Source organism: Nerophis ophidion, linkage group LG15, assembly GCF_033978795.1.
Source record: "Nerophis ophidion isolate RoL-2023_Sa linkage group LG15, RoL_Noph_v1.0, whole genome shotgun sequence".
NCBI classification, from domain to species: domain Eukaryota; kingdom Metazoa; phylum Chordata; class Actinopteri; order Syngnathiformes; family Syngnathidae; genus Nerophis; species Nerophis ophidion.
The window spans coordinates 24,574,688-24,591,480 of NC_084625.1; the positions used below are offsets into that span (position 1 = coordinate 24,574,688).

A 16,793-nucleotide genomic window follows, 5' to 3' on the forward strand; every position below is an offset into this window, starting at 1 on the left:
TTCAAATAGCTACTTCATAAAATCTTAATGGTCTCTGGACATTTGTTTGTTCCAAAACAATGTCCAATACAATCTCTCCACATAACTACCATTTCTTCATATAATGCATGTAACAGGTATCAACTACGTCGCTTCAATATCAGGGTTTTGCGATAAGTATTCAAATAATAACAAGCTTTGACGGCTATAGGTTTAGTCATGTGGTTTTTAAATATTTTCAAACGAGTCAAAATTGACCAAACCCACAAGTACTGTAATTGAATTTATATTTGATCATGTATTCAAAACACTACCCTGTCTTACTTGTTGGTAGCAGAGAACATATTTTAGTTGACTAAAGCTCTTTGCTGAAAATAAATATAGTACTTGGTCTATAACTTACATTGCTGTATTTGTCAAAACAGCAACACAAAAGTCACCTAAATCTAATAATTTGAATGAAATGATACAAAACTCCTTTAATACTTCTATTCGAAAACAGATTTACATCTCCCTTTAAACATGAGCTAAAAACAAAAAAGTCAAGCGTTGTCATTTTGGGTCGATAAACATCAAGATTCGTTATATTTCATTTGCCTTTTTTAAATTTTCCCCCTGCTCCTCCGGTCTTCATTTTCTTTTTAGCCGATCCTTTCACCTCAGGTTCCTACGTGGGACATGAAAATGATTGAAACATTAGACTGTATAGCAGGAGTTTTATGATTGGGGAAATTAAATTTCAAACTTTTGAATCTCAGAGATTCCAGGAGCCACACTATTTTACCTTCCGCTTGGACGACAGAGACCCGGTGACGGAGAAGAATGAGTCCAGTCGTCCCTGCGTGCTTCCCTGGCGACTCTTCACGATCTTCTTACACCCATTGCGGATCCTGTCCTCGCTGCAAGAAAGCGCCATTATTTCATCAAGACGAGGATCAGACAGTAAGATGACGTAGGACATTTGTGTCGTACCTGAATTGTTTCTCCTCACACATGAACCGCACCAGCCCGTCCTCGTCCGGCTCGTTCCACTTCAGCTCCACTGCGGAACAATCCACCACGTCTGGCTTCAAGAACAGCTCCCTGGCCTCCTTGAAGAGCCAGTCCTCCGGAGCCGGGTGCTTCTACGTGCAGGCAGAAGAACACATCAGACACAAACTATCTTTTTTGGTCCAGGTTCAGCGGGTTTACATTGGAATCGATGTTATCCAAGATCTCCTCGATGCTGCCGTGCTGCTTGATCAGGTCGATGGCTCGCTTGGGGCCGATCCCCTTGATGGTGCCGCAGTAGTCGCAGCCCAGAAGGATACACAGGTCGATAAACTTGAAGGGAAACAAGGTATGAAGAAGGTCTCATAGTGGGAAATTTGGATATATGCCAAAAGACTTTACCTGTTCGTTGGTCAAGTTGATGTCCTGCAGGATGCGAGTGAAGTGAAACTCTTGGACTGGAAGCTTCCTATGAACATTTCATTATTTTCATTGCATTAAATACGATATTGAATTGCTGTTTACCTGAATATAAGACAGCTGAGGCTCAAGAACTGTCATGCATGCTAATATGATAAATAAAAAATTGTATTTGCTTGACTTTAAAAAAGAGGGGTTGTCTTATATTTTGGTTACTATTGTACTTCCACAGCATTAATATTCAATTAAATCCTTTATAAACACCACAATTAATATTTTACACTTTGTCTACATCATGGGTTTTGAACCTCGGTGCCCAACTTTTCCACTACGGAGGGACCCACTCATATAACACTGACTTAGTAACCTTATGCTAATCGCACTCAACAGTTATAGCTAACCTACTTACTGTTTACAACATTCTCAAATAATATGAAACTATTAGTTCATCACAAAGATTATTAATTTATTTAACCATAGGCTAATGTCAGGCTGATTAGAATAGGTACTAAACAAATATACTGCATAAGAAGGAACTTATAAATACCTGACGAAAAATAAATTCAAAATTATCCATCCATCCATCCATCATCTTCCGCTTATCCGAGGTCGGGTCGCGGGGGCAGCAGCCTAAGCAGGGAAGCCCAGACTTCCCTATCTCCAGCCACTTCGTCTAGCTCTTCCCGGGGGATCCCGAGGCGTTCCCAGGCCAGCCGGGAGACATAGTCTTTCCAACGTGTCCTGGGTCTTCCCCGTGGCCTCCTACCAGCTGGACGTGCCCTAAACACATCCCTAGGGAGGCGTTCGGGTGGCATCCTGACCAGATGCCCGAACCACCTCATCTGGCTCCTCTCGATGTGGAGGAGCAGCGGCTTTACGTTGAGCTCCTCCCGGATGGCAGAGCTTCTCACCCTATCTCTAAGGGAGAGCCCCGCCACCCGGCGGAGGAAACTCATTTCGGCCGCTTGTACCCGTGATCTTATCCTTTCAGTCATGACCCAAAGCTCATGACCATAGGTGAGGATGGGAACGTAGATCGACCGGTAAATTGAGAGCTTTGCCTTCCGGCTCAGCTCCTTCTTCACCACAACGGATCGATACAACGTCCGCATTACTGAAGACGCCGCACCGATCCGCCTGTCGATCTCACGATCCACTCTTCCCCCACTCGTGAACAAGACTCCTAGGTACTTGAACTCCTCCACTTGGGGCAGGGTCTCCTCCCCAACCCGGAGATGGCACTCCACCCTTTTCCGGGCGAGAACCATGGACTCGGACTTGGAGGTGCTGATTCTCATTCCGGTCGCTTCACACTCGGCTGCGAACCGATCCAGTGAGAGCTGAAGATCCCGGCCAGATGAAGCCATCAGGACTACATCATCTGCAAAAAGCAGAGACCTAATCCCGTGGCCACCAAACCGGAACCCCTCAACGCCTTGACTGCGCCTAGAAATTCTGTCCATAAAAGTTATGAACAGAATCGGTGACAAAGGACAGCCTTGGCGGAGTCCAACCTTCACTGGAAACGTGTCCGACTTACTGCCAGCAATGCGGACTAAGCTCTGACACTGATCATACAGGGAGCGGACTGCCACAATAAGACATTCCGATACCCCATACTCTCTGAGCACTCCCCACAGGACTTCCCGAGGGACACGGTCGAATGCCTTCTCCAAGTCCACAAAGCACATGTAGACTGGTTGGGCAAACTCCCATGCACCCTCAAGAACCCTGCCGAGAGTATAGAGCTGGTCCACAGTTCCACGACCAGGACGAAAACCACACTGTTCCTCCTGAATCCGAGGTTCGACTATCCGGCGAAGCCTCCTCTCCAGTACACCTGAATAAACCTTACCGGGAAGGCTGAGGAGTGTGATCCCACGATAGTTGGAACACACCCTCCGGTCCCCCTTCTTAAAGAGAGGGACCACCACCCCGGTCTGCCAATCCAGAGGTACCGCCCCCGATGTCCACGCGATGCTGCAGAGTCTTGTCAACCAAGACAGCCCCACAGCATCCAGAGCCTTAAGGAACTCCGGGCGGGTCTCGTCCACCCCCGGGGCCTTGCCGCCGAGGAGCTTTTTAACTACCTCAGCGACCTCAGCCCCAGAAATAGGAGAGTCCACTACAGATTCCCCAGGCACCGCTTCCTCAAAGAAAGACGTGTTGGTGGGATTGAGGAGGTCTTCGAAGTATTCCCTCCACCGATCCACAACATCCGCAGTCGAAGTCAGCAGAACACCATCCGCACCATACACGGTGTTGATAGTGCACTGCTTCCCCTTCCTGAGGCGCCGTATGGTGGTCCAGAATCGCTTCGAAGCCGTCCGGAAGTCGTTTTCCATGGCTTCCCCGAACTCTTCCCATGTCCGAGTTTTTGCCTCCGCGACCGCTAAAGCTGCACACCGCTTGGCCCGTCGGTACCCGTCCACTGCCTCCGGAGTCCTATGAGCCAAAAGAACCCGATAGGACTCCTTCTTCAGCTTGACGGCATCCCTCACTGCTGGTGTCCACCAACGGGTTCTGGGATTACCGCCACGACAGGCACCAACAACCTTGCGGCCACAGCTCCAATCAGCCGCCTCGACAATAGAGGTTCGGAACATGGTCCACTCGGACTCAATGTCCCGCACCTCCCTCGTGACATGTTCAAAGTTCTCCCGGAGGTGTGAATTGAAACTCTCTCTGACAGGAGACTCTGCCAGACGTTCCCAGCAGACCCTCACAATGCGCTTGGGCCTGCCAGGTCTGTCCGGCATCCTCCCCCACCATCGCAGCCAACTCACCACCAGGTGGTGATCGGTAGAAAGCTCCGCCCCTCTCTTCACCCGAGTGTCCAAAACATAAGGCCGCAAATCCGATGACATAACTACAAAGTCGATCATGGAACTGCGGCCTAGGGTGTCCTGGTGCCAAGTGCACATATGGACACCCTTATGTTTGAACATGGTGTTTGTTATCGACAAACTGTGACGAGCACAAAAGTCCAATAACAAAACACCACTCGGGTTTAGATCCGGGCGACCATTCTTCCCAATCACGCCTCTCCAGGTTTCACTGTCGTTGCCAACATGAGCGTTGAAGTCTCCCAGTAGGACAAGGGAATCACCCGGAGGAGCACTTTCCAGTACTCCCTCGAGTGTACCCAAAAAGGGTGGGTACTCTGAACTGCTGTTTGGTGCGTAAGCACAAACAACAGTCAGGACCCGTCCCCCCACCCAAAGGCGAAGGGAAGCTACCCTCTCGTCCACTGGGTTGAACTCAAACGTACAGGCTTTGAGCCGGGGGGCAACCAGAATTGCCACCCCAGCCCGTCGCCTCTCACTGCCGGCAACGCCAGAGTGGAAGAGGGTCCAGTCCCTCTCGAGAGAACTGGTTCCAGAGCCCTTGCTGTGCGTCGAGGTGAGTCCGACTATATCCAGCCGGAACTTCTCTACCTCGCGCACTAGCTCAGGCTCCTTCCCCCCCAGTGAGGTGACGTTCCACGTCCCAAGAGCTAGCTTCTGTAGCCGAGGATCGGACCGCCAAGTGCCCTGCCTTCGGCTGCCGCCCAGCTCACAATGCACCCGACCTCTATGGCCCCTCCTATGAGTGGTGAGCCCATTGGAGGGATGACCCACGTTGCCTCTTCGGGCTGTGCCCGGCCGGGCCCCATGGGAACAGGCCCGACCACCAGGCGCTCGCCATCGTGCCCCAACTCCGGGCCTGGCTCCAGAGCGGGGCCCCGGTGACCCACGTCCGGGCGAGGGAAATCTGGGTTCATTTCGTTGTAATTCCATAGAAGTCTTTGAGCTGCTCTTTGTTTGATCACTCACCTAGGACCTGTTTGTCTTGGGAGACCCTACCAGGGGGCATGAAAGCCCCCAGACAACATAGCTCCTAGGATCATTGGGACACGCAAACTCCTCTACCACGGTAAGGTAGCAGCTCAGAGAGGAGATTCATAATTCAAAATTATGTTGTGTTAAAATTAATTAAATTATTAATGAATGTTTCTTAATTAGACTGTCAATAAAATTAGCATGCAAAAGAAAATACAGCTTCACCACCTTAGTTAAGAAACTTCTCCGACTAGGTCCAGACTTTGTGTAGTTTGATATTGTCATTACTGCCCCAAGTGGTGGAAAGGTGTTTTACAACAAAGTACCGCTGCAGCTGAAATGGACCACAGTTGAGAAACATATTTTTTGTCAGCCCTTTATGTGGCCCATATGGTTATAAAACACTGGCCTACAGTTTGGTGATACCTCGGTTTTCATTAGTAATCTGACTAAGAAGATCAGATCAATTTTTGCTGCAAAAAAAATTTGATAAGAATTAATTTCATATGCAGAAAAAGTCAACTCATTGTATGAACCTTTTGATTTACAAACTAGACCAGATAAAAATATGCTTGGGTGTCCAAACCTTGTCTCAGAGTATCAACGTTTCATCCACCCATTTTGTGCCTGACAGCACATGCATGGCTGCCGGGTTTATCAATCTCCGGTGCTCAGTACAGCAGTGGTGCTGTTTCATACACAGTTGTGTACTTTTAATGAGTTTTTAATCTTTTTAGATTTTTTTTTCTAGTTTTGCGAGTTCAATATGAGTTCAAAGAGAGCAATGGAGAAAGTAATGTGTGGTTTGAAACATTGTCAACATTTCTTCTCCTCTCCCCCTTCTGCCGCATACGAAGAAGATTAAATAAGGTTTTATGCTTATCATTGTAGTGACATGGCTGTTAAAGTTAAGGATTCTGGTCATTTTAAACTGAGTACAACAAAGGGCTATTGACTCTGTAAGTGTGTGTGTGTCTCGGCAGGGCGGCTCCAAATGAGGACAGTTCAGCTCATTGTTGTTTAGGCTTTGTTAATAAATAGAATAATGATGAATCACCCCCTTGTTATATTGGTTTGATATTGTGATCAAAATGCATAAATTATTTCAAAAATATGGAATTTGTTTTTTATGATGAAAAATATACAATGTTTTTTTATTAATGAACCCTGTTTAAGAACCAATTAAGTATGTCAATCGAAGTTCCACTTTAGATATAAATGACGTACTAATCAGTTTTATCTTTACTGAAAACTTTTGTTGGCGAAGAGGGGAAGGGGTGAGGAGATAGCCACCTTTCTACTTTGCTTCAGTAGTGTTTCTCACATCGTTTATTAAAGTGTTGTCGCTTGCAACTTTCTTTAGGCCCATATTTGCGGTCATACTCAAACAAAGCACCGAGGTTGAGGAACTGACGCGTGGGATATTTTTTCTGGTAACTTTCTTCCTCATAATACGTGAGCACAAGGACTAGTTTGTCACACACAATGTTTGGCCTTACGTCAACTGAGACAATACAAAAAACTGTGGCAAACTTTAGGCAAAAATGTGTTCCCAATCCTACAAAAATGGGTTGCACAAAAACCGAGGTTCCACTTGTATTATTTTGAATAGTTAAAAATGTTTTGATCATTTACGATATAGACCCCCCCTACTTTTTCCATTTGTGTGTGTACCGCTACAAATCCTACAAATGTATGTCCTAAATATTCAGAGCACTTGTGTATTCTTCATCCAAAATAGTACATTTACTATACTAGCATTACGATGTAAGTACGATGTTTTGAAAGATTCCACCACCTGAATGTGCTAGCATAAGGAGGATGCGTGTAATGACATTACTTGGCTTCACTGGCAGTGAGGTGTCTCAGCAGAACGTTTGTTCCAAAAGTCAGGCCGTCCATGTCCTCCGTCGCCGTGGCAAAGACCTTGCCCGCTTTAACCAGAGCGGCACAGCTGGCCTCGGCCTCGCACGGAGCCTGCAAACATAAGGTTGTACTATAGCCGAGGGCCCAAAGATCTTATCGATCAGGGATGAGGAGAAAAATCTATTCCCAAACTGGCCGCACTGGTAAAATAATGGCATATTAACTTAAAAATAAGACAACTTCAGATTTTCTTTTTTTTTACTCTGTCCAAAAATAGAACAACCACATTCTGAAAATGTACAAATCTCAAATAATGCTCTTGACAAAATCCTTCAAGTTAGTTGAAAAATCTGAGGGAAAAATGGTGCAGTTTTAAAAACACAATTAACTTAGCCATTAAATGTTAAGTCACAGTCCTTCCTGGGATTGAGCAAAATACAAAATAGATAATAGATAAAAAAAACTCTTCTAGGTATCAAATACCTCATTTGACATGTCCACTTATTAATCCTGTGCTAACTCAACGAACAATTAAGAAACTATTCAAGGGGGTTGAGTTACACAGTGTGGTCACTTTTCTCCTTTTTGACAAAGACATTTTGGGACAATGAGGGTGCCAAAGAACAATGTGTTCAAAGCAGAAAACGTAAAACGGCAGGTTTTACGTTTTATTTATAGTAGGTTGAGGGCGAGGAACTGCAGCCACGTTTTACTGTGTACCTCTTGTTTGGCCCCGGTATAAACCGTTTGCTTTCCTAACAGATATGCTATTGTGACATCCAGTGGACACATTTATAACAACAGTTTCTTTCATTAAAAAAATTCAGCTCATAGCAAACTCATCTCGAGAGCCCTGAGCCGGATTAAACCAGTTTGCGGGCCTGATTGGGCCGGTGGGCTGTATGTTTGACACCCTTGCTTTAGATCATTGATTCACAAAGTGGGGCCCGCGGGCCAAATTTGGCATGTTGTGTCATTTTGTTTGGCCCGAAAAAGGGTGGCCACCAAATGTCATACATATTTATACTGACCTCTTTCATGCAGCACAATCAATATTCAAACAACAACGAACGTAGATTTTAAGGTAAAAAAGTAGCCGCTCGGTCGCCATAATTCTGTGGTGAAAACAACAGTGGTACTGTTTTTTTTTTTTTACTTTCCAGTCATTTTAGAAACTAAAGTTCTGGTGACTGACTGAGCTGCCGGGTTTTTACCATAAAATCTATAGATTGTTTTACAGGCTATTGAGCTGCCATCTATTGAACCTGACAACCTCTACTGCCTTATATATCATATATGGCGGTATGAGGCTAAATTCTTCACTTGTGGTGTTGTATGGTATACATTGCTGTGTTTGGTCCACCAACATTGGCACATTTTCGCATTGACTCTTGGAGGCAAAACGTTTAGGCACCCTGCTCAAGACGCTCTCTGTAAAGACCTACTGCAAAGATTCTAGCCAAAGACCATCTATCTATATAACAGGACCTGGACCAGGACGGTCTATATGACAGGACCTGGACCAGGATGCTGTTTATAAGAACCGAGTGCCAACAATGATAGCCACACAAAAATTCAGATTTACTAAAAGTTTGCGTGTAGTAAAACGTGCAAACATGATAGCACACGCAAAGCTGATCTACTAAATGTGTGCAAAGTGGATTGCGTCTGTTAAGTGTAAGCAGAATAAGCATGATGACATGAATGCGAAGGAAATGATCAAGTGTCTCAGTGGTAAAAGCCTTCTATGCACGCAAAATCATCATTTAAATGAGGCTCTCTGCACCACTTTTCAATTGCGCACACAGTCTTAGTAGATCACACACAACACGCCCACTCATAGTACATGTTATCCTATTTTTTGCACATGCTGGTAGGAATGTGGTATTTGGATCTGAGTAAATCAGGCCCAAAGACAGCTCTGGTGTCTTAAAGGAAAAAGGTGAACGTTGATAAAGCAAAGCCAACCTCAATGTACGGCACTCCCATCAGGGTCAGCAGCTTCTTGCATTCGTCGTTGTGATGCTTGGTGACTTTGACCAGACGCTTTGTGAGTTTGTCAATGTTCTCTTGTTCTCCTATCAACACAAGATTCAATCAATGTTTATTTATACAGCCCTTAATCTCAAATGTCTCAAAAGGCTGCACAAACCACAACAACATCCTCTAACTACATCAGAGCAAGAACCCATTGTTAGTCTTAAAGTAGAATACAGCGTAACCAGCTTATGTTCAGTGTGTTGACATGCTTTTCCTCCGTTTGTGAATGTTTTTATTATGACTTTTCTGAAATGGAGTTATGTGTGTGGTTCTGAGCTGTGATTCAGGGGTTGGTCTTGCAGGGGGGGTGGCTTGCTAGTTAGAGTTAGACCAAGGAGAAGAGTTGGTGAGCTACCTTAAAACGAGGAGCGGGTTTTACTGTTTATGTCTGTTAAGTTTATTTCGAACATACATACAATACAATTACAATGTAATGCGTCACATATTCCCAGTTGTTTCATTACAGCGTGTCCAAAAATGAGCTAAAAGAAGCAGTGCTTATTTAACCCTAGCCCTTGTCATATCATAGCAGTTTTATCCCATTTCTTTGTTCTCTGTTTGTAACAGAACAGTAAATAAATACATAACAAATAAAAAAATATACCATGTGTAAACAAATATTAAAGACATAAATAATCATTTTAAGAAATAGTGGTTTCGTAGACGCTAATCCTGCCTTATTACAATATTTTTCATTGTACATGTCATATGTTGACTAGAACCTTAATAAACATTTCTTACATGCACAAATCTTTATTTCGCCAACAAAAAAAAAATCAATGGGTGTGCTGCCATGCTTTAATTGTGTCACTTATTTTGCACTGAACAGGAAGTCACTGCACATTTTAATGCTGAGTGAAAATAGCGAAGTTAACAATACACCTGGGCCAATAAATTTTGCTGGAAGATATATTGTCCCACAAATTATTACCACTAGAAAATATTGTCAGCATTATTCTAATGCCAATTAAAACACTAATGTGATCATCACACATAATGCAAATAACCTTTTTAAATGCAATATACATTTACTTATCATTGTTTTTTTTTGTCTAAATATAAAATGGACTCTCCATCTCTCAACAAAAATGTAACATCTTGAAGTGAATTCCTCCCCACTACTTGGAAAAACTGGTTTAAGTGGTCTGTTCTGTTTTTTGTTGCTCTTACGTTCCAACAAATTTGCAAGTTCGTCCGTGTTCATGCAGCTCTTTTGGTTTGAAGCCAAAATGTTTCCCACAACAGGACATTTGGCTTTGCAATCATCTTTTTTCATTCATATTGATATTCAGCCCAGGATTAGTTGATGGTATTAGAACGGAACACTGCTCACAGAAATGAACACTTTGGTTTTCAAATGTTATGGTTATGGTATGTTTATTACAAACATGCATACAATTATAATATGATACACCACATATTTATAGTTTCTTATAACAGCATGACCAAAAAGGAGTATGAGGAAGCTGAGTGTATTTAATCCTACCCCTTTTTGTATCACATTTGTTATTACCCATTATGTAACACAACAATGAATAAATAAATAAATCAGTAAATAAACAGACAATGAATAAGTCAATAATTATCAGATACCAATAAATCAAGTTGTCATAAATAAATAGTTAAGTAATTTATGGCTCACATTATGAGCTTAATAAGATTATCATATGTTAATAAGGTGCAATATTTTTATCAGGATTGTTCTTTTTTGTACTTTGTGAACACTTTGAGTTTGAACAGTTTACTAAAGTAGATAATATTATTACTTTGACTTTTTTTTGCTTAATCCATTCCATAATTTAATCCCACATACTGATATGCTAAAGGTCTTAAGTGTTGAAAGTGCGTACAAATGTCTTAAATTAGATTCTCTTTTTGTTGAGATGAATTGCTGTACATCCTTGGCTAGCAGGTTATAGTTTGACTGGTACCCAATCATTTACTTAATGTCGAGGAAAGCGGTTGATGGTGCATGTAGGTATTAACACTAACACTGTGAACCTGTTGGCGACATAAGCGGGATACATTGTGTCAATATTTATGTGAAAATATGAATTTGTAGGGCTTCATGGTGGCAGAGGGGTTAGTGCGTCTGCCTCACAATACGAAGGTCCTGCAGTCCTGGGTTCAAATCCAGGCTCGGGATCTTTCTGTGTGGAGTTTGCATGTTCTCCCCGTGAATGCGTGGGTTCCCTCCGGGTACTCCGGCTTCCTCCCACTTCCAAAGACATGCACCTGGGGATAGGTTGATTGGCAACACTAAATTGGCCCTAGTGTGTGAATGTGAGTGTGAATGTTGTCTGTCTATCTGTGTTGGCCCTGCGATGAGGTGGCGACTTGTCCAGGGTGTACCCCGCCTTACGCCCGATTGTAGCTGAGATAGGCGCAAGCGCCCCCCGCGACCCCAAAAGGGAATAAGCGGTAGGAAATGGATGGATGGATATGAATTTGTATAACTGTACCCATTTCCTGGGCTTGTGCAAGCATCTTCTCAGCTTCGGCTCTCCTCTCCCCTCTCTTCTCCAGCTGAGGCCAAAAAAAAAAGTTAGATCCTTTTTAGCATTGAATAACATTATGATTACTTTGGGTGTCTTTTTTGGTTCCTGCTCACAACAAAAAACAATGGCGCTGCCTACTAACCTCTCCGGACTTCAGCTGGGGAGGTTTTCCGTCAAACACGTAAACAGGCTTAATTCCGTGTTCCAGCATGCGGATTGTCCGGTAGAACATTCCCATGAGGTGGCTGCAAGTTGCAGCACACACACACACAAAAGTGAGAAATGTAAGAGTTGTTGTTATTGGAGGCCATACCTAGTAGTCTCGCCATCCTCGTTCTGCAGCACGTTTCCGTCCTGTCGCACAGCAATCAGGAACTGGTAGATGCACATGGATGCATCAATGGCAATTTTTCTGCCTGGAAGAAAACAATGATGACGCTTGTTAATGCATGGTCTTAATGTTCGTCCTTATGATTAATGTATAGCAATGATGCTTAATAGGTTTACCAAAGTAGTTTTTGATATCTTGCTCTTTTATGGCACCAGGAGCCTGGTCTGCTATCAGCTTGGCAAGTCCGTGAATTCCCATAGTGGACAAATGGAAAGCTCTATAAAACACAATCAATGAATAATTATATGGTTGCTACCATTTTTAACAGTACTGTCAACACTAGTACTACTACTACTGTTTTTGGACGTCAAAAAAGCATTTGATACAGTATATCATTCTGTTCTTCTTACCAAGTTCTCAAAATTCAACTTCTCTCAGAATGCTTCAAGCTGGATTGAATTGTATCTGCATGATCGAAGACAATCTGTATCAATTAACAACTGCAGATCTGACTCTCTTAGACTAACCTCTGGAGTCCCTCAGGAGTCAATAATAGGCCCCTTTTTATTTAGCCTTTATATTAATGATTTGCCCACTGTTTGTCTTGAAGCTGAATGCTTAATGTATGCAGATGACACGGTTTTCTTCCTTCATGGTCACACCAAAGACATTGTTGCTGCTAAACTCACTAAAACAATGTCCTATGTTACTCCCAAAAGGTGTAAAAGAGAGTACATCTCTATCCTTCTTCAAAACCGCACTAAAATAACACCTCCAGGCAGCTACAACCCTAGCCTAACCCCATCCACCCACCACATCCCACCTCGCCGGATTGCAAATAATCAAATGTATATACTTGCTTTATGTTTTCTGAGCTCACTATGTTCACCGCTCGCTGGACATATCCTACGAAGTGAGACCTACACTGTTACAATGTCAATTTCTCAGATTATATAATTGTTGATGACTGAAGTAGGCTGATAGCAACACAACCCCGCCCCTGATTGTAAATAATGTAAATAATTCAATGTATATAGTCTGATGAATAACTTGTGTGATGACTGTACTGTGCTGATATAGTATATATTTGTACAATGAATTGATTAATGTGGACCCCGACCTAAAAAAGTTGAAAAACTTATTTGGGTGTTACCATTTAGTGGTCAATTGTACGGAATGTGTACTGTACTGTGCAATCTACTATTAAAAGTTTCAATCAATCAATCAATCAATCAAAACTTGGTTGCAGGAGTGCAAACGTTTCTAAAACTGTAGGCATGTACGTAACTAAAACAAAAAAAAGTATCATCTGACCCCAACATACACATTAATGGAGAAAGAATACAAATCGTCAGTCAATATACATATCTTGGGTTAATAATAGATTCAGAGTTTTCCTTTAAAGCTCATATCGGCAAATTGTGTAAAATAATCAAGTTTAATCTTGCAAATTTCCGTGCATTTTGAAATGAAATGTCAACTGTAGGTGCAAAATTATATTTGCATGCGATGCTTTTCAGCCACTTTGACTATTGCCTTACCAGCTGGTCTCAGGCTGGTCAGAGTTAAAAAAAATAACAAAAAACATTGGAAATCTTGTCAAGCAATTAAGGTTATGGATACAAAATTCTAGGCACTATCATCACTTTGCCATTCCAAAAAAACACAGTATTTTAAACTGGGACAGTCTTCACACGTTTGCAGACCTAAAACTCACCTATAAAGTACTGCATGAATTGGCTCCAGATCCTCTGGCAGAGTTCATCAGCCAAAGAAACAGCTGTGAGCGTGTTACTCGAGGCTCTGTCGGAGGTAAATGTTATATTCCTCTGCGCAGGAGCACTTTCAGTAAGGTCAGTAAGGAGTGCAAATGTGTGGAACTCAGTAAGTAAATATGATGTACTTGTATAGCTGTAGAACTCAGTAAGCAAATGGGTTGTACTTGTATAACGCTTTTCTATCTTTTTATTTTTATTTTTAAGGAACTCAAAGCGCTTTGACAATATTTCCACATTCACACACTGATGGCGGAAGCTGCCATGCAAGGCGCTAACCAGGACACAATGGACATAGCTAGGATGGTAGAAGGTGGTCATTGAACCAGAAACCCTCAGGTTGCTGGCACAGCCACTCTCCCAACTGCTAAAAAATTTAAAATTCAAATATAGGGACGGCGTGGCGCAGTAGAAGAGTGGCCGTGCAACCCGAGGGTCCCTGGTTTAATCCCCATCTAGTACCAACTTTGTCACGTCCGTTGTGTCCTGAGCAAGACACTTCACCCTTGCTCCTGATGGGTGCTGGTTAGCGCCTTGCATGGCAGCTCCCTCCATCAGTGTGTGAATGTGTGTGTGAATGGGTGAATGTGGAAGTAGTGTCAAAGCGCTTTGAGTACCTTGAAGGTCGAAAAGCGCTATACAAGTACAACCCATTATTATTATTATTATCAACGCCTACAGCTGCGAGTACTAAAAGATGAGCCTGTTTTGGTGCTTTGATAAATGTTTTTTTGTGATGTTGTATTTTATTTTTTAACATATTGTATATGTATTGTGTGCTTTTTTTCTTTTTCCTCTCTCTTTTTTTTCTTTTTCTTTTAAATTGTAATTTTACTGCCTTTATTACATCATGGCCTGGGGACTACAGATGAAAATTAGCCTTCTGGCTTTTTTAAATTGCATTGTCCTCTTTGATATCAACTAATCTAATTTAACAAGACATGCACCTGGGGATAAGTTGATTGGTGTTGTAAGCATTTCACCAATCTCGCGCACTTTGCAAATTATACGTCATTTCCATTGTGCGCAAGCAATTTGCATATCGCAAGACAAGATTTTGTTTGAAAATGGCGCGACCGTGCAAATGGTTGGTTAGAGGATGGCTAAAAAGAATTTGCGGAATTCTGCACAGAAAGCTACATCGAACGGAAGAAGAACAGCAAAACAGTCTCCCAACACTGCGTAGATGGCATCAAGGGTTAGGGTTAGGGTTAGTAGCCTAACTTCCAACACAATCAATATATAGCTGGAAGCAATTTCCAAAATTGCCAACAAGATTGTGCATTATACAAATTGTGCATTATACAACTTGCGCCCATTGATTTGCAAAATATGCACCCACACATTATTCAAATATATAGCTGGAAGCAATTTGCAAAAAGATTGCGCATTATACAAATTTGCAAAATGCGCAATCGCATTTTGCAAATTGCTCACATTGGTATTGTGCCTAAAGAGAGGCAAAACTAAATTGGCCCTAGAGTGTGAAAGTGAGTATGAATGTTGTCTGTCTATTTGTGTTGGCCCTGCGATGAATGGCGACTTGTCCAGGGTGTATCCCGCCTTCCGCCCGATTGTAGCTTAGATAGGCACCAGCACCCCCCGTGACCACAAAGGGAATAATCGGTTGAAAATGGATGGATGGCTACTTTAACAAGTGATAATGGGATGCTAGCTTTCAGGGCGTTCCACTCATAAACACACGTGTGAGGCTTTCCATGTCCCAAAAATGGAGTGAATAATTTGCGTTGATGTCTCATTGCTGGCAGTAAGTCAGACACGTTTCCAGTGAGGGTTGTCCTTTGTCACAGATTCTGTTCATAACTTTTATGGAGAGAATTTCTAGACACAGTCAAGGCGTTGAGGGGTTCCGGTTTGGTGGCCGCGGGATTAGGTCTCTGCTTTTTGCAGATGATGTGGTCCTGATGGCTTCATCTGGCCGGGATCTTCAGCTCTCACTGGATCGGTTCGCAGCCGAGTGTGAAGCGACCGGAATGAGAATCAGCACCTCCAAGTCCGAGTCCATGGTTCTCGCCCGGAAAAGGGTGGAGTGCCATCTCCGGGTTGGGGAGGAGACCCTGCCCCAAGTGGAGGAGTTTAAGTACCTAGGAGTCTTGTTCACGAGTGGGGGAAGAGTGGATCGTGAGATCGACGGGCGGATCGGTGCGGCGTCTTCAGTAATGCGGACGTTGTACCGATCCGTTGTGGTGAAGAAGGAGCTAAGCCGGAAGGCAGAGCTCTCAATTTACCGGTCGATCTACGTTCCCATCCTCACCTATGGTCATGAGCTTTGGGTCATGACCGAAAGGATAAGATCACGGGTACAAGCGGCCGAAATGAGTTCCCTCCGCCGGGTGGCGGGGCTCTCCCTTAGAGATAGAATGAGAAGCTCTGCCATTCGGGAGGAACTCAAAGTAAAACCGCTGCTCCTCCACATCGAGAGGAGGCAGATGAGGTGGTTCGGGCATCTGGTCAGGATGCCACTCGAACGCCTCCCTAGGGAGGTGTTTAGGGCACGCTCAACCGGTAGGAGGCCACAGGGAAGACCCAGGACACCTTGGGAAGACTATGTCTCCCGGCTGGCCTGGGAACGCCTCGGGATCCCCCGGGAAGAGCCAGACGAAGTGGTTTGGGAGAGGGAAGTCTGGGCTTCCCTGCTTAGGCTGCTGCCCCCACGACCTGACCTCGGATAAGCGGAAGATGATGGATGGATGTCTCATCTCATTTATTATATAACACATTTTGCACGCAGAGTTGCGTTCAATTGTACGTAGGGCTAGCTAGCTAACCCGTCGTTCGGCAAACATATCCGTTTAGCACGGAGGAAAAACACGCATCGGCCCCCGCAGCGTGGACACGAATCGACCGCCTCAAAATCATCCAAATAATGAACTTGTATTGTTTACAAAGTACTTACAGTCGCGGCGTCTGCCAAGTGTTGTGCCGCGAGGACTTGCGTCGGTTTCGCGCGGAATGAACTCAAAGGCCTCACTAATCTATCCATCGAGGGATCTACCAGTAAAACGGGCGACGCGTTTTCTATCGATGTTTTAAATTCGATTAAGCAGGGCTT

At 43.7% G+C, this 16,793-nt stretch overlaps 1 protein-coding gene across 1 annotated transcript; it reads right to left on the reverse strand.

The window, feature by feature from the left end:
• Nucleotides 1-443: 443 nt before the first annotated feature.
• fen1 (flap structure-specific endonuclease 1) lies at nt 444-16,781 on the reverse strand. Its single transcript, XM_061921903.1, has 12 exons — nt 16,638-16,781; nt 12,122-12,222; nt 11,928-12,030; nt 11,757-11,859; nt 11,579-11,642; nt 9,045-9,154; nt 7,051-7,187; nt 1,372-1,438; nt 1,171-1,302; nt 952-1,103; nt 764-878; nt 444-646 (listed from the first exon to the last, which is right to left on the reverse strand). The coding sequence occupies exons 2-12, from the start codon at nt 12,201-12,203 to the stop codon at nt 569-571; spliced, it is 1,143 nt and encodes a 380-aa protein (XP_061777887.1). The 5' UTR covers nt 12,204-12,222; nt 16,638-16,781; the 3' UTR covers nt 444-568.
• Between the last annotated feature and the right edge of the window lie 12 nt (nt 16,782-16,793).

Bases quoted from the DNA above. Each gene is read 5' to 3' on its own strand.
- fen1 (XM_061921903.1), bottom strand. From the start codon at position 12,203: ATGGGAATTCACGGACTTGCCAAGCTGATAGCAGACCAGGCTCCTGGT. The intron at 12,031-12,121 runs GTAAACCTATTA...GTTTTCTTCCAG, and splicing joins AGATATCAAAAACTACTTTG to GCAGAAAAATTGCCATTGAT. The intron at 1,104-1,170 runs GTAAACCCGCTG...GCCTGCACGTAG, and splicing joins TGGATAACATCGATTCCAAT to AAGCACCCGGCTCCGGAGGA.